Source organism: Rutilus rutilus (genome assembly GCF_951802725.1).
Source record: "Rutilus rutilus genome assembly, chromosome: 7".
NCBI lineage: Eukaryota > Metazoa > Chordata > Actinopteri > Cypriniformes > Leuciscidae > Rutilus > Rutilus rutilus.
This window is the reverse complement of record NC_140221.1, coordinates 2,875,592-2,894,551: the sequence shown is the minus strand read 5'-3', so window position 1 is coordinate 2,894,551 and position 18,960 is coordinate 2,875,592. Positions and strand designations below refer to the sequence as shown.

General features: G+C 42.3%; 1 protein-coding gene across 8 annotated transcripts in view; it reads left to right on the top strand.

Annotated features, from left to right (window-relative positions):
- Nucleotides 1-18,960, top strand: part of rgs3a (regulator of G protein signaling 3a) — a 171,491-nt gene that overhangs the window by 103,247 nt on the left and 49,284 nt on the right. For all 8 annotated transcript variants that reach the window (XM_084413648.1, XM_084413647.1, XM_084413646.1 and 5 more), the window contains one exon: nucleotides 423-1,238. In XM_084413648.1, coding sequence (XP_084269774.1) covers nucleotides 423-1,238 — 816 coding nt within the window. The remainder of the gene's footprint in view (nucleotides 1-422; nucleotides 1,239-18,960) is intronic.

Here is an 18,960-nt window from a genome sequence, read left to right as displayed (position 1 = left end):
GGCGTGAGCGCAACTGGCATTTAAAGGGAATGGGAGATGAGACTCTGATTGGTTTAATGCACGTAAATCCCAAAACACACCCATTACTCATTAAGAGAATCGGGACAACCCTTTTAGACCATGCGCCGGGAGAGCCGACCATTTCTCTCGTCGTTAAACTAGCAAAAGTGGATTCGGACACGCCCTAAGTGAACTTAGGCTCTTTAGACCATGCACTTAGATCGTTAAAATAGGGCCCTTAGTTTTCCGGTTAAATGAGTGCATCATCTGGGTAGTTAAAATGCTCTAAAATGCATTTTTAAAATGTTCTTTTAAAATTTCGCACAAAACGGCATAGAATAGTGCATAAGAATGCAGAAATTGCAGATCTGTTAGAAATGGTAATGTAACGGTGTTGCAACACTGTGTTCTTCTGTTGTCAGATGCTTGAACCCAAGCAAGATGAGCCATGTGACCTCAGGGGCCAGAGAATGACCTCTGAGGAGGACCAGTCCCCGGGGAACCTGTCGGACGCTTCGGTCACCACAGCGAGCCCTCGGTCCAGGAGTCTCACGCTGGTGGAGGACATGTGTACCTCTCTGGAGGAGAACCTGGTTCCTCCGACACCTCCACCCTCCACTGAAGGAGAAGATGGCAGAAGCACAGAGAGCAGCGTCAACGAGGACGAGGGCAAAGAGAAAGAGTTCTCGCACGCACACACACGAGACTGTGATGAGGAAAAACAGCTGCTTGTTGATGAAGATAATGCGTCAGATGCGCTGGACACGAATGCTCCCCCTTCATCATCATCTTCATCATTTGTCATCCCCGAGCTTCGATTGGATCGCTCCTTCAGTGCGGACGCCCTCTCCACCCCCGGCACCGATGAAGAGTACGAGAACGAGGATGAGGACGAGGACGAGGATGAGGAGGAGGAGGAGGAGGAGGATAGTGACGAGAACTACCTGGAGCGCAGTGACAGTAAACGCAGGAGCATGGTTGAAGCCTCTGCGTGTGAAAAGCACCCGAGCGGACTCAGCGTGCAGAACTCCCTGCGCAGACGCACACACAGCGAGGGAAGTCTTCTCCAGGACCCGCGCACGACCTGCTTCACTTCTGATAATGCCATCCACTGCATGGAGGGCTCAGGGACGCACACGGGCGGGTGGACGCTTCCCTCACCCAGAACCCTGAAGAAAGAGCTGACGAAGAACGGAGGGTCCATGCATCAGCTGTGCATGCTGTTCTCCGGGAGAAAAGTAAGTCCAAAGAGTTTATTAATAATTTCCCTTTGCCATGTTAGTTGCTTCAGATGATATATTAGTATATAGGAGCACCACTCACTTTCTTCACAAAAGCACATGCACAGCACAAGACACAAGGAATAGTTCACCCAAAGATATAGGGCCCTATCATACACCCGCTGTGTTTTTTGCTAGTTTCAGCCCGACGCAGTTATCATTTTCACGTCCTGCGCTGCATTGTTTAAATAGCAAATGCATTTGCGCCCATCTGTGGTCCATGGGCTGCTGGTCTGAGAACCAGGTGTGTGTTCTGGCGCATTGTTGGCGCATTGCTGTGTTGAGGAACTGAAATAGACTGAGCCATTGACCGACTGAAACCTGCTCTAAAGTCAATGGCGCAGTATTTTAACTTATTTAAAGAGCGCGTTCGTAATATGAGCCTATAGGCGGGTCCACAGCGCATGTACACTTTGTCCCGTAGATGGTCTGCTCGTGTGTGAGGTTAAAGCATGCGAGCAGACCATCTACGGGATAAAGTGTACGCGCAAAACGTAGAATCCGTTTCCTCACTAGAGAAGCGTTCAGTTTCTCCGCTTGCAAGTTCCTCCATGTAAATAGCGAATCCGCCATAGCACGAGCGCAACTGGCTTTTAAAGGGAATGGGAGATGAGACTCTGATTGGTTTATTGCACGTTACGCCCAAAACACACCCATTACTTATTTAGAGAATAGAGACAAAACACACCCATTACTTATTTAGAGAATAGAGACAAAACACACCCATTACTCATTAAGAGAATAGGGACAACCCTTTTAGACCATGCGCCGGGCACGCCGACCATTTTTTTCCCGTCGTTAAACTAGCAAAAGTGGATTCGGACACGACCTAAGTGCACTTGCGCCGTACGCTTTAGACCATGCGCTTAGATCGTTAAAATAGGGCCCAAAAAATTCTGTCATCATTTACTCATCCTCACGTCTTTCCAAACCTATGATATTCTGCTCAGTGTAAGTCTATAGGATGTTTTTGCCAGGTGAAAATCAAAAGTCAGCATTGCAGGGTCGAAGGTTAGGGGTTTGATCCAATCACATCAATCCATCATGAACAATAGAAGTATTGACACTTGCCTTAATTAAACACCAATAATTAGTTTCTGTAAATTTTCCCAGACATAAGTAAGGACCCTGTAAACATGTGTTTACTTGAGCACAGGTTATTAATTGCCTTGAAATACAGTGATTATTGATATACAAACAGCACCATTTCAGTCATAGTTTAACTAATTTACCCCTTAACAAGGTGCATAACACGAGGAAAAGCACAGATATCACAGCCTCTTTTAACAGTAACTTGTATTTGTTGAGAGAAAAGAGATATTTTTATACTAAAATATAAACTGCATTGGATATTAGATCACTCGTTACTGTGTCTGGGTTAGTAATTAATTTGTAAGTACTGAAGTGAATAATAATAAAAATCACGCACATAAAATGCATTTACCTTTTGTAGTTGGTATAGACACAGTTATTGTGACGTTTGTGCCACAGTGATATAATTTATACAATTAAATTAGTTTTTAATAACGTGTGGACAAATTCTGCTGATATTTTCATGCTCATCATTCCATATGTAATCTGATATATTGATATTTGTTGATATGGCTCAGAATGAACACTGTTTTGTCCACTAAGTGGCGTTCTGTCGAGTTATTTTGCTCTTTAAGCAGTTTAAACAGTATTTGAGGACGTTATCAAGCTCTGTTAAGAACACATGTTTATGTGCATGCCTGTCAACGCAAGCAAGTGTGAGTTCTGTTGATCCAGTTTAAATAGAAACAAGTATATACCATATCTATCTTTTCTACACACCTTATACTGTGCATTACTGAAGACAGAGATACGTTCCTCTTCCTCCTTCATGAGAACCACTGCAGTTTGACGTTTCTCTGGCTTTCATCTCTTATTTATCTGTTATGCCTTTTTATTATTTTCGCCTTTTGCTCAAGGCTTTTGAGTAGTAACGTTTCTGAGTTTTGTTTGGCACATAAAGTGGCACACATGCAGACAGGTGCATACTGAGCATAGGTCAAGGGTCAAGCGATGGCATTTTTCTGTTTATTTACAGTGCGATGTTAAAAACTACAGGATAAACAACATCAATTGGCCACAACTTGAACTTCCACTCATTTTAAACTCGAGGTAATACATGCAAAACCATAACTGTGCGTCAGACTAAAATTTAATGTCAATGAAACTCTCTTTTGAGTCAGTTCTTTTACATGTACTGGTTTCACGCTTTGTAAAACTGTAGCACAATACTGACAACAAAAAGAGTACTGTGGTAAAAGTGTATTTTTAGCTGCAGTTGACTGAAACAAACCTGCAAAAAAAACATTTTATAGTGTGTATAATGTAAAAGTATCATTTATTGCTATGGTAGGGACAGTATATATTAATGTAGCTTGGTATTACCACCTGATGCTGTCACTGTAACATGATACTGCTATGTGAAGTCCTTTAAAGATGGTTTTTAGTCAATAGTGACATTAATGCTACACAATAGTACTATAATAGTAAAATGTAAAAATGGTGCTCTCAACAAATGTATTGGTGCTGATTTTGATTAATGGAAAAAAAAAGAAAGATCTTCACCCTGACAAGGGGACAAGAAAGATAAGAGTGCATGATGGGAAGTCTTTGTTCTAGTAGGTACTAATGAAAAGTGTGTGTGATTTATTCAAAGTGAGTGAATGAGGTGAATGATTCAAAGTGAGTGAATGATTCAAAGTGAGTGAATGAGGTGAATGATTCAAAGTGAGTGAATGATTCAAAGTGAGTGAATGAGGTGAATGATTCAAAGTGAGTGAATGAGGTGAATGATTCAAAGTGAGTGAATGATTCAAAGTGAGTGAATGAGGTGAATGATTCAAAGTGAGTGAATGAGTTGAATGATTCAAAGTGAGTGAATGAGCAGAATGATTCAAAGTGAGTGAATGAGTTGAATGATTCAAAGTGAGTGAATGAGCAGAATGATTCAAAGAGAGTGAATGAGCAGAATGATTCAAAGAGAGTGAATGAGGTGAATGATTCAAAGTGAGTGAATGAGTTGAATGATTCAAAGTGAGTGAATGAGCAGAATGATTCAAAGAGAGTGAATGAGCAGAATGATTCAAAGTGAGTGAATGAGTTGAATGATTCAAAGTGAGTGAATGAGTTGAATGATTCAAAGTGAGTGAATGAGCAGAATGATTCAAAGAGAGTGAATGAGCAGAATGATTCAAAGAGAGTGAATGAGGTGAATGATTCAAAGTGAGTGAATGAGGTGAATGATTCAAAGAGAGTGAATGAGGTGAATGATTATGAAAGGGATAGTTCAACCAGTAATATTTGCAAACTCCTTTTTACATATAGGTTGTTTGTCATGTGGTAATGCATTATACGTTCTAAAGGTGTGTTCAATGAATAGATAAGTATTATAATGCATTATAACTTGTTGCAACTATTCATGAGATAATACAAAAAGTGCATAATTAATGCACTAAAATACTTTTATAATGCATTTTATATAAAGGCATTAACAGTTACCGTTCTTTATTTAACTGATAGACTGTTTATATGTTGGTGTATTTTTACTTGACATGCTTCTTTAATGTTTTTAATTCGTTACATTTATATAGCGCTTTTTCTGAGACCTCAAAGCGCTTTACATATGGAAGGGGGGGATCTCCTCAACCACCACCGATGTGCAGCATCCACTTGGATGATGCGACGGCAGCCATATTGCGCCAGAACGCCCACCTTACTGGTGGAGAGGAGACAGTGATGAAGCCAATGAGTGTATGGGGATGATTAGGAGGCCATGATGGACAGAGGCCAAGGGGCAAATTTGGCCAGGATGCCTGGGTTACACCCCTACTCTTTTTCGAAGGACATCCTGGGATTATTAATGACCACAGAGAGTCAGGACCTCGGTTTAACGTCTCATCCGAAGGACGGTGCTCTTTTGGCAGTATAGTGTCCCCATCACTATACTGGGGCATTAGGACCCACACAGACCACAGGGTGAGCACCCCCTGCTGGCCTCACTAACACCTCTTCCAGCAGCAACCTGGTTTTCCCAGGAGGTCTCCCATCCAGGTATTAACCAGGCTCAGCCCTGCTTAGCTTCAGTGGGCAACCAGTCTTGGGCTACAGGGTGATATGGCTGCTGGCGTCAATCATGGCATTTTGGCGTTGCTGTTGGCGTTTTGATCATGCATCATTCATAATACAGAAAGTGTTTTGTTTCCTCAAAGCTTTTGCATCATCAGTGAGCAGATTTATTCCAGTTCTGCACCTAAAATAATGTCAAACGTTTGGTCAAATGTAATGTCAAAATATTTCAGCAGAAATCTCAGGCCTGATCCTGCAGTGAACTGTGTGCCATCATGTGCTTTTCTTTTAGTCCATTTTTAAGTGAATCTTCACTTTTCATCCAAATCTATAGGCTAACTGAGTGAAATTCATCAATTTAAATTGTTGCTACTATGACATATCTTCAGTTAAAAACTAAATATAGGTATTAGTGCTGCACAGCAAAAACTCCAGTGTTAAATTAACACTCCTGGGAGTGTATATGAGTCCACACTCAAGAGTGTAAAGTGTTAAAATATGAGTGTTAAATTAACACTCAAGAGTGTTAAAGTTAATGAGCTAATTAAGTGATTAATTTAGTAATGATTGATCATTATTGAAGACACCTGATGTTAACAAGCAGAATCACTGAAGGAGAAAATCACAAATTGTAAGCCACCGTTATGGTGATGGGTGTTTGCTTTAGTCGGGCTCTTGACACTTATACATTTACTTTAGATTTTGTTTGGCTGTTGTATCTTATAACTGCCCGATGAACAAAGAGAAAAAGTGATCTGATGGTGTTGGTTATATTATGACAATCATCATTTGAACTTGATCACTGAACTCATTAAGATCCTTATTTCTGACTTAGATTTATGTTGTTGAATACAGCATAACTGTGAATCTGCATAAATATCCAGAATTTTAGATATAATACAAAGGATTTCTTAAAAGTTGTTTTTAAAAAAAATAAATAAAAATCTTTCTTTTAGGCACACACAGACGTCAAGATTCAGTCTATGCATCTCAACAACGGTGACGAGCAGAATATTCAATTAGGAAAAGTAAATTACATAGACAATTCAGATCATAATTTATTCATACCGCAATGCATGATGGGAGCCATTAATGAGTTGTGATTGGTGGCAGCGACTGCAACATGCTTTATTATTCTCACCATTGTTGAGATTCACAGGCTGATTATTGATGTCTGTGTTTCTAAATAAATTCATTTGAAAGTCTTTTGATCAGAACAATGGTTATGAAATATTTTTGGATTATATGAAAAATACTGAAAATCATGTGCTGTAGAATCACAGAGCTGCTGTAACTAACAAGTTAAGCCATCTCAATAAGTTTTGTTTTACAGATCACAACATGATTATGTCAAAACATAACCAACACCATCAGATCACATTGTCTCTTTGTTCATCTGACTGTTATAAATCAATAACAGCAGACAAGAAAATCTAAAGTAAACATATAGCCTAAGTGTCAAGAGCCCAACTAAAGCAAACACCCATCACCTTAATGGTAACTTACAATTAGTGATTTCCTCCTTCAGTGATTCTGCTTGTCAACATCAGGTGTCTTCAATAATGCTCAATCATCACTAAATTAATCACTTAATTATCTCATTAACTTTAACACTCTTGAGTGTTAATTTAACACTCATATTTTAACACTTTACACTTTTGAGTGTGGACTCATATACACTCCCAGGAGTGTTAATTTAACACTGGAGTTTTTGCTGTGTGCACGATTAATCTTATCGCAATCGCGATGTCAAGCCTACGCGATTATATGACGCAAAATGCTGCGATTTTATATTAAATAAACAAATCAGCGCTATTAACGCAATTAACGCAGCATCTGTTCATTTTTGGCATCCTTTGGCTAGTGTTATATGATCCCGCTCTTATTCATGCAAATGCTTTTAAACCATTCATGCGCGATAAGACAAAAATGAACGCGCTGCCTGTGAATGTCCTGACTGTGACACACAGAAAGACTCGCGCGTGCGCACAAAACGGCCCAGAATACAGTTCTCTTTCGAGCTTGAACGAACAATAACACACACAATTATGCCAAAATGTCTTTTTGTCGAGTATCTTCATAACATAAGAGTAGTCTTATGATGAACGTGAAGAGTTGTGATGACTCGTGAGAGAATGAGGCGTGTGTGAGATCCGCGTCTCTGACAGCAGCGGCTGCTCTTAAAGGGACAGTACACAGTAGCCACTAATTATCTCTGTCGCTAAAGTTAATCAAAGAACAAAGGGAACAGAGAAAAACACTCACTGCTCTTGACTAAAGAACTTTTTTCTTTAGGCAGATTATCACTAATCTGTGTGTGCATTTATTTTCCTTGAGAACCAAGCAAGTTGACTCATGAAACCATTTGTTTATTATATTGCATATCGCAATCGCAATATTGACCTCAATTATCGCAATATGACATTTTCCCCAAATCATGCAACCCTAATAGGTATTATAGTAAATTTTCATATGCCGGAATAAAAGTCACATCCCTTTCAAATAGATCCCTTTTACTGCGATTCTGATTTGGTATTATTGAATATTAGGAATTCAAATAAATTGTCAAAATTTAAATTTAAATTTAAATAAAAGTGCACATAAATCTGTGAATGATATCTTCCCCCCTTACACCCTACCAATTAAAACCAAGTCATATCAAAATGTGCTTTTTTGTTATTAATAACAGTTCTTCAGCCATTATTATTTATATTAATTATTAATAGCCACATTTTTAGAATCCAGTGCATGCGATCTCCTGTCTTCTACACGTCTGCAAGTATCTCGTTATGAATGAAAATCTGCAGTAATGCAGTGGCTCGTAACTCACTTCTCTGCAGTTCACTAAAGAACATATGAAACAGAAGCCACAGAATAAAAGCTGCGGTGATGACGGTCCCTCTCAGCTTCTGTGTCTGGTGCATACTGAGACTATAAATATCCCGAACGGACACATGATCCTGTGTCTGTCTGCGCACGCATCTGGAGGAAATGTGTGTAAATGAATGTCTTCCTGGGAGAAGATGATGTTTAGCAGTGGAGACAAACGACACGCAATTCCATTAAGGCAAAAGGCAACACTTTCCTTGTATTGATGGTCATTTATTAAACATGGTTATTGTTGGATATATACCTAGTATATAGAAGAAAACAAATAAACATGAGTAAATTAGGACTGAACTTACGTGGTTGTAGAAAAGGCCCCTAAAGTTATGTTTGTGTTGCTATTATTTAGTACAGTTGACCATATTGGGAGTTATGTTTTACGTTTACTGCCGTTATTCAGTGCTTGTAATAGGATAGTGGACGCGCGCGCTGGTTTGTATATTGTATGTGACGTCACGCAGTTAGTATGCAGTATGAAAGATAGTCGGTCGGTTGTCAAAGTTAGTACGCAGTACGATAGAGATCGTCAGTCAGTTGGATTCTCATTGTGAGCGACATTTTCCTCAGAGTGTGCGTGAATGAGAAAAGTAAGTATTTCTGCTGTATTACTCGTGATATTGCATTTCTTTGTTAGCTGTTATTTCTGTTATTTGATATGGATGAGAGTTAGAAGTTTAAGGGTCTCTACGCGAGCGTTGTGTTAATTATATTCGCGTTCGGACGTTACTTTCTAGCTTCGGTCCACCTGATTTATACTATACTACTTATCAGTACTTTGTGGTTGAGTAAAATCTGAAGTAAGTTGTGTTAAATATTATTATCTGGACCATTATAGGCTATCTAGGCTATTGAGTAGCTATATCATAGATGACAGAAAGTTCGTTATTGGTGACTTAATGCATAGAAAATCTGAGAATCCCATGTAAGTGTTTGAATCTTTCTCTGCCTACATTTTAGAGTTTAAGATATATATAGTCATATTCTGACTATTGTTTATTTATATTGTAATGTATATTAGTGCTTAAGGAGAAATTATGTGTATGCATATGTTTCCTTTATTCATTTGTATTTTGTTTCTCTCTGTATAGAAACCACACTCAAATTACACTGAAAATTACTGACACAAGAAAGAGGAAAGAATAAACAGAATAACAAGAACTATCTATCAGCTCGTCATTTCATACCCTGGAATATTTGGCCTTAAGTGGTGTTCTGGCCGACACTCCTGAGTGAACCTGGTGATAAACCCAGAATTAGCACCTAGACTGAGCGTCTACCCATTATCTTCACTTCATTGATGGTCCTTCGAGCCGGATCACTGGGTTTACGTCAGAGATGGAATTACATCCAGAGTATGATGCTTGCGGTACACGTCCCAAGCGGCACATTCGCCCACCTGTGCGCTATGCAGATTATGAGGTCGATTATCAAGGCTACATCGGTGAGAGGTACAGAGAGGAATTAGAGAGTACTCACCAGGAGGGAAATGCCAGGATGACACCCCTCACCTCCCCTTATGACTCTCCCCTTCGCCTGCAGAGGAGGGATGCTATTCTTCAGGAGATGGACCTGGGCTATAGGGCGGAGAACCAACAGCACAGCCAGAAGAATCAGCTAGCCCCCCAGCGGTTTCCGGAGAGAGAGTTTAGGGAACAGCTACGAGATTACTCTACTCCCTTACCTTCAGCGCTGCACCCCATACATCCACAGGAGGAGTGCCAAGTTGAGTTGGATGACATTCGTCATGAAAGACACCTCCTGCAGCAGACACAGCGGCACATGGCATCAGACTTAGTCGAGCTTAGAGCATTGCGAGCAGACATGAGACAGTTAGTAGATGCTGTTCGCAACATGCAGAGTCCTACTTCTATTCATACCAGAAAGCCAGAGTTAACGGTGATGTCGCCACGGCCACCTGTTGAAAGTGAATCTAGAGCTGAGGAAGAGGATGATTGGCCTGCACCACCACCATGGCCAGACCCAGTAATGGACAAACTTCCGCCAGACCCACCTATGGCACCATCTCTTATTAGGAGAATAGATGAGGTTCCAAGAATTAAGGAAGAAGCATTGCCAGCCACAGCTCCTGACATGTATGTGGGTCAGCCACAAGTTAATCACTCAGCACGTGAGGCCCTTCCTACTGCAAAGCCATGGGATGACACTGCCCGTCATCTATCGCCCTGGCTCAAGCCCTTTCAGTTTCCTCCGCAGCCACACAGATTACCTCCAGCTGAGCCCAAGTACCCTACGGCTTATGGTGGTCAACGGAGTGAGCTTGGCTGCAACCTAATGCCCCAACAGCGACATCCAGGCATGACATGGACACAGCCCCTGCCCTTTAGCTCACCTCAGGGTCATAACTACGTCTCAGAGCCAAGTTACCGGGGGCCACGCCCAACAATCCGCAACTTCTCAAGTCGGGACCCAAGTGAGTTCGCACGGCTCAAGATCTCATTGGAGAACCTCTTACCACATGATGCATCTGAGTTGTTTAAATACCAAGTGTTGGTTGATCACCTACAACTAGAAGAAGCCAGGTTAATAGCAGATGCTTACCTTAACTCCCCAACACCCTTCTCAGACACAATGGTTGCCCTGAATGACAAGTTTGGCCAACCACATCAGATAGCGCTGAGACGTATTGCTGCTGTGATGGACTCACCAGACATAAGGCGGGGAGATTTTGCGGCATTTGAGAAGTTTGCACTCCAGATACAGTCACTGGTGGGGATGCTGAAGACACTAGGACACGAGGGTGACGTGGAACTACAGTGTGGCTCACATGTTGCTCGTCTGCTGAGCAAGCTGCCGCCTGAGCAGAGAGCGGAGTTTCGCCGCTGCATGTACCATCAGGGCACACAAACCCACACCTTAACTAATTTTTCAGATTGGTTGAAATACGAGTCTTGGTGCCATGATTCTGAAGGACAGTTAGCTGTGAGAGGAGCTCGAGAGAAGCCGGTGTCCAGATATGAGGGTAGGAAGGGTAAGCAACCTACCACTGTCCTCCATGGTGCGAAGGATACAGCTAAGAAACCTGAGGCTCCAGTGCCAAGCCGCTCCTTCAAAGGGAACAAGAGCAAGCCATATTGTCCATTCTGCAATAATGAGGAACACTACCTTAGCCAGTGTACAGAGGTATCCAGGCTAACAAAGGATCAGCTGACTGAATGGATAAGGAGCAACAAGAGGTGTTGGCGATGTGCACGGCCACACCAGGCGGCCCAGTGCAACTTAAAGAAGACATGTAGCCTCTGCCAAGGGAAACACCTTCAGGTTCTGCATGAGGTGAATATGAGGTCACCCAAGGAGGCAGTGTCAACACCGGCAGCGGAAAGCCAAGGCCCAACAGAGGTTCTGTATCTAGACAGACCCACTGAAGGCAGTCGGGTCCTTCTGAAAGTTGTCAAAGTCCGCATTCACCATGGTGACCAATCAATCAACACCTATGCCATACTTGATGACGGTTCAGAGAGAACTATGCTGTTGTCAGATGCTGCAGAGAAGCTAGGTGTGCAGGGGATTCAGGAGGATCTACCACTACGCACAATTAGAGATGAAGTGCAGACCCTCCGTGGTGCATCAGTGTCGTTCTCCATTTCTTCGCCGTCAAAGCCAAAGACCAAGTTCAAGATTGTAGGTGCCTTCACCAGTGGTCGTATTGGACTAGCTAACCATACTTACCCCATGGATCAACTCCGGAAAACTTACAAGCACCTCACTGGCCTTCCCATACGGACTCTTATAAATATCAAGCCTCTGCTTCTCATTGGGAGTGACCATCCTCATCTCGTCACTCCCATTGAACCTGTCAGATTGGGACCTCAAGGTGGGCCTGCTGCCATCCGCACAAGGCTGGGCTGGACTCTACAGGGCCCAGCGAGTGTAGTCCGTCATCTCGCCCAACCACAGCAGTGTCTATTTACAACAGTAACACCCCAGGTGAGCGAGCTGATGAAACATGTTGAGAGATTATGGCAGGTCGACACTGTCCCATTCAGAAGCGAGAAACTAGTTACTCGTTCAAGGCAGGACCAAGAGGCCATCAGCATCCTGGAGACCAAAACCATCAGGGTGGAGGTTGATGGCATTCTCCGTTACGCCACCCCGCTGCTCCGCCGGAAAGACATGCCGCTCTTCCAGGCTACTAAAGAAGCCGTCATGCCCAGTTTACGGAGTGTAGAGAGGCGACTTGCCAGAGATCCTGCACGGGCTGAAGCCTACAGAGTGGAGATGGAGAAACTTATAAAGGCGGGCTCTGTCATCAAGTGTGAACCGAAAGTTTCAGACGAGGAAGGTTGTGAGGAATGGTATATCCCTCACCATATGGTGAGCCATAATGGCAAGAATAGGCTGGTTTTCAACTGCTCCTATCAGTATCGAGGGCAGAACCTCAACGATCATCTACTGCCTGGTCCGACCTTAGGAGCATCACTACTGGGAGTTCTGCTAAGATTCCGAGAGCATGCAGTTGCAGTTAGCGGTGACATTAGAGGCATGTTCCACCAAGTTCGCCTCCTCCCAGAAGATCGTGCTCTGCTCAGATTTCTTTGGCGTGACATCAGTCAAGAAGGACCTCCTGCAGTGTATGAGTGGCAAGTGATACCGTTTGGTACAACATGTAGCCCTTGCTGTGCCACATTCGCCTTACAACGCCATGTCTCGGATAATAGCCAGCCAGATGAAGATGTGAGGATATCCGTTCTGAAATGTTTTTATGTGGATAACTGCCTCCAGAGTGTCCCCACAATTGCTGAGGCGAGGCATCTAGTCGACAAACTACGAGCCCTTCTTGCGTCTGCAGGCTTCGATCTACGTCAGTGGGCCAGCAACGAACCAGGTGTAATAAGTCACCTACCAGAAGAGAGCTGCTCGGCTAGTGTTGAGCTATGGCTGGCTCAGAACAAGACAGATACCCCAGAATCTACTCTAGGGCTAAGCTGGCTCTTCCACACTGATGTCCTTGGTTACAAGCATCGTCATGTGGAGTACGGGGTCCCCACGATGCGTAATATCTACAAGGTGCTGGCGAGTCAGTACGACCCCTTGGGCTTCATCTTACCCTACACCACCAGGGCTAAGATAATTGTCCGACACCTTTGGGACAAACACAGGGGATGGGATGATCCACTACTACCGGAGAAGCTTCTGCAGCAGTGGAAAGACTGGGAAGAAGAACTTCAAGTCTTACCTCAAATCACTCTGCCCCGACCGTACTTGTCAAAGTCCGTGGACATCTCCGGTCTCCAGAGAGAGGTGCATGTATTTTGCGACGCCTCTGAAGAGGCTTATGGTTCAGTGGCGTACCTACGGACCACTGACAGACACGGTGAAGTGTATCTGTCATTCCTGATGGCCCGTTCCAGAGTCGCGCCTAAGCGATTTCACTCTATGCCCCGATTAGAGCTCTGTGCTGCCCTTACTGGTGCACAGCTCTCGCAGGTGCTGAAGAGGGAGCTTACCATCCACATTGATCAGACAACCCTTTGGTCAGATTCCACAACGGTGCTGACATGGCTGAGGTCTGAATCCTGCCGGTTTAAGGTCTTTGTGGGCACCCGCGTGGCCGAGATACAGGAGCTGACTGACGGGCATGCCTGGAGATATGTTGATAGCGCTAGAAACCCTGCTGATGATTTAACACGAGGAAAGAAGCTGCGAGAGCTTGTTCAGCCAAATAGATGGAGCCTGGGGCCTGCCTTCCTCCTGAACAGTCCAGACTCATGGCCAGAGGACCACACTGTTGACCAAGCAGAAGATACCTCAGAGCTGCGCAAGTCTATCTTCTGTGGGGTCGCCGCAGTTGCATCAAGCCAGTCGACTTCAGACGTGGGCCAATACGGCTCGTGGAAGGAGCTGCTGGAAGTGACAGTGCAGGAGCTGCATGGGGCGGCCAACTCTAATGATAAGCCCACGGCTGTAGATTACCGACAGGCTGAACAGTTGATACTTCAGAGGGCTCAGAGGGATAGTTTTCAGCAGGAGTACAGCCTCCTGAAAGCTGGTAAACCCGTCCCAAGCAGCAGTCGACTTCGCACGCTGTCTCCAGAGCTGGATGAAAAAGGAGAGCTCATCCGTGTTGGAGGACGACTCCGTCGAGCAGAAGGCCTAGAACTGACCACTCTTCATCCAGTCATCTTAGACCCAGGTCATCGAGTGACTACGCTTTTGATCCAAGACTTTGATAACCGCCTCCACCACCCAGGCTCAGAGCGGGTGTTCGCTGAGCTTCGACGCTCCTTCTGGATCCTGCGAGGGCGTGAGGCTGTCCGGCGCTACCAGTATAGCTGCGCTGACTGTCGACGATGGAGGGCAAAACCCGCAGTGCCGAAGATGGCAGACCTGCCATCAGCCCGTCTGCGCCTTTTCAAGCCTGCCTTCTATTCTACGGGGATGGACTGCTTTGGGCCATTTGAGATCAAAGTGGGCCGGCGCCGGGAGAAGAGATGGGGGATCATTTTCAAGTGCCTCACAACTAGGGCGGTGCACTTAGACCTCCTTACCTCTATTGATACAGATGCTTTTCTGATGTCCCTTCGTCGGTTTATTGCCCGTAGAGGAACGCCTGCAGAGCTGTTCTCCGATCAGGGGACAAATTTCAAGGGAGGTGAGCGAGAACTCCGTGAGACCTTCGTTGGAATGTCTAATGAATTACAACGTCTACTTGCACCACAGAAGATCTCCTTCCGCTTTAAAGTAAATATAGGCTAGCAATCACAACATAAGGTCTGAATGGGTTAGATTTGGGTACAGTTTTTACTGTAGAATATACTGCCACATCAAATAAGCTTTTGTTTAGCAATTTCTATATATAAAATAGCCTACTATTTTTGTCAAAAATAAAGTCATCAACTAAGATGTTAGCTGTTCCAATGTTGGCTATATTCAAAGTAATGAATACATAGATAAAATGTAGGCCTATAATCTTTTTTTTTTTACAAAAAAAGAGTACACTTGAAATATTGTTGAAATTGTAATTATTGTTGTTGTAACCTTTTTAACTTTGAAATATGTATGATAAAATGTATACTTTAGTTTTTACAAAGAAAGATTACACTTGAATTGTTGTTGTAATTGTAACCTTTTTAATAAAAATATATATTTACAAGGTAGATGTAAACAAACTTTTAAAAGGTAAATATAAGCCTTTTCTTTAAATAATTTTTATTGTGTTTTATTAGTGACAAATTTGGGGAGAGGATAAATATTCCAAAACTGAAAATACAGTATGAGAATTAACTGCACAATTACTAGACATGTTTTCCTTGGATATTATAGGCCAAATTGCAAGCACAATATGTGGAAAAATAAAAAAGAATTGAGATGCTTCCAACTGTTGCTCTTGCATTCTTGTGGCTCAGTGACTCACCTGAATGAATGGCTAATTAAGTATGCGGTCCCCATTGTCTCCTGAGGTGTGAACCACTACATATGCATGATCTGTGACGCCCACTCCGCATATGGCCTTTCCAAACAGAAAGTGCTTTGCAAAATTCAAATCAATGTATTGTGTTATGTGAATGATTAGGCAGGGTGATTTTCACATCATTTTGAAGAAAAAACACTAGGCAATGACATCTATTAGACAAAAGTCTTATTGGCACATATTTAGTATGTGTTTTATGGCCTTATTTCAGAAACTTTAGTTTTTAGTTTTTTCAATAACCACGCATAAACATTATTCTCTCAAAAATGCAGACATGTACATTATTGTTGCTCACATATTATGGTAGCCCTGTTTGTGCTAAATAGTGTGTAATTTTTTTTTTGCCATTAATATGTTTATAAGCAACTGAAAAAAGCACAAATGTCAGGGCATGTCAGAACATCTCAAGGACCCCAAAAACACCTCAGACCCCAGAGGGTTAAATCCAGGAAATTTGTTAATGAAAAAATTAACAAATTTCAGCAGCAGCTCCCCACTTCGGAGGGGTGTGGGAGAGGGAGATACGCTCAGTTAAGAGCGCACTCTATGCCACAGTCGGTGCTCAGCCTGTTCCAGAAGAAGTGTTACGCACCGTTCTTACTGAGGTGGAAGCGATCCTTAACAGTAAGCCCTTGGGTTATGTTTCTTCAGATGCCAGTGACCCAGATCCAGTGACTCCCAGTGTTCTTCTTATGGGGCGCCCTGATGGCTCGCTACCTCAGGTAGTCTACCCTGAAAGTGAGCTTATCTCTCGCCGCCGTTGGAAACACTCCCAAATCTTGTCTGATCACTTTTGGGCCCGTTTCATCCGACTCTATGTGCCGAGTCTGCAAGCTCGTCAGAAGTGGCAGGCTACACCAGCTGACATTGCAGAGGACTGTGTAGTGATGATCGCTGATCCACATCTTCCAAGAGCCCTCTGGCCCATTGGAAAAGTAGTCAAGACTCATCCCAGCCCTGACGGGCACATCAGGTCCGCTGATGTTAAGGTGAAGGAGAGAATCTACACCCGGCCAGTTGCCAGGCTGGTTGTCCTCCCTGCACTTCCTTCTGGAGAAGATGAAGACGGTTCCACTCCTGCCACTACACCCCAGCCATAGAACTTTGTTGCCTTTAATGATGAGCAAATGTATTACATACATTCGGGGGCGGCTGTAGAAAAGGCCCCTAAAGTTATGTTTGTGTTGCTATTATTTAGTACAGTTGACCATATTGGGAGTTATGTTTTACGTTTACTGCCGTTATTCAGTGCTTGTAATAGGATAGTGGACGCGCGCGCTGGTTTGTATATTGTATACTGTTACTAGTTTACCTGTTTACTTTTTATTACTGCACTGTTTACCTGTTTATACTGCCACTTATATTGGTAGACATGTCATTTGGAAAACTTGTATTGTCCAACTATACACTGTACATTATTTATCTCTATTTATTAATTCATATTTATTGTCTACACAGACATACTCAACTTGTACTTGGTACTTAATGCTTCTTTGTACTTCTGGATGGATGTCAACTGCATTTCATTGGCCCTGTACCTGTACTTTGCTAAATGATAATAAAGTTGAATCGTATCGTATCGTATCGTATGTGACGTCACGCAGTTAGTATGCAGTATGAAAGATAGTCGGTCGGTTGTCAAAGTTAGTACGCAGTACGATAGAGATCGTCAGTCAGTTGGATTCTCATTGTGAGCGACATTTTCCTCAGAGTGTGCGTGAATGAGAAAAGTAAGTATTTCTGCTGTATTACTCGTGATATTGCATTTCTTTGTTAGCTGTTATTTCTGTTATTTGATATGGATGAGAGTTAGAAGTTTAAGGGTCTCTACGCGAGCGTTGTGTTAATTATATTCGCGTTCGGACGTTACTTTCTAGCTTCGGTCCACCTGATTTATACTATACTACTTATCAGTACTTTGTGGTTGAGTAAAATCTGAAGTAAGTTGTGTTAAATATTATTATCTGGACCATTATAGGCTATCTAGGCTATTGAGTAGCTATATCATAGATGACAGAAAGTTCGTTATTGGTGACTTAATGCATAGAAAATCTGAGAATCCCATGTAAGTGTTTGAATCTTTCTCTGCCTACATTTTAGAGTTTAAGATATATATAGTCATATTCTGACTATTGTTTATTTATATTGTAATGTATATTAGTGCTTAAGGAGAAATTATGTGTATGCATATGTTTCCTTTATTCATTTGTATTTTGTTTCTCTCTGTATAGAAACCACACTCAAATTACACTGAAAATTACTGACACAAGAAAGAGGAAAGAATAAACAGAATAACAAGAACTATCTATCAGCTCGTCATTTCATACCCTGGAATATTTGGCCTTAAGTGGTGTTCTGGCCGACACTCCTGAGTGAACCTGGTGATAAACCCAGAATTAGCACCTAGACTGAGCGTCTACCCATTATCTTCACTTCAGTGGTAGTCATAGTAATAGTCTTGTAATCTTTTAAAAGCCATAAACTGACATTCCCAGAATTTTGTATGATATGTATGACACACACACACACACACACACACACACACACACACACACGCACGCATGCACACACATGCACACACATACATACAAACACACACACACATACACACACACACACTATCATTCAAAAGTAAAGTTTGGACACAGTAAGTTGTTAAATTAATATTTTTATTCATCAAGGATGCATTAAATTAATCAAAAGTCACAGTAAAAACATTTATAATGTTACAAAGATTTCTATTTCAAATAAATGCTGTTCTTTTGAACTTTCTATTCATAAAAGAATCCTGTAAAACTGCATCACAGTTTCCACAAAAATATGAAACAGCATGACTGTTTTCAACATTAATAATAATCATAACTGTTTCTTAAGAAGCAAATCATCATATCAGAATGATTTCTGAAGGGTCATGTGACACTGAAGACCGAAGTAATGATGCTGAAAATTCAGCTTTGATCACAGGATATAAATTACACTACACTTTACTGTATATTCACATAGAAAAGCGTTATATTAAACCGTAATAATTTTTCACAATATTACAGTTTTTACTGTATTTTTGATCAAATAAATGCAGGCTTGATAAGCAGAAGAGACGTCTTTCAAAAATCTTCCCGACCCCAAACTTTTAAAATAGTAGTGTACACTGCATGTAAAGTAATCACATGTGTTGCCGGATGCAGTTATCTCTTTTCTCTTTTTTTGTACGGTTGTTTACTTGGTTTACTCGGCCTCGTCCGCTCTTTCCCAGTAGCTGTGATTCTTTTT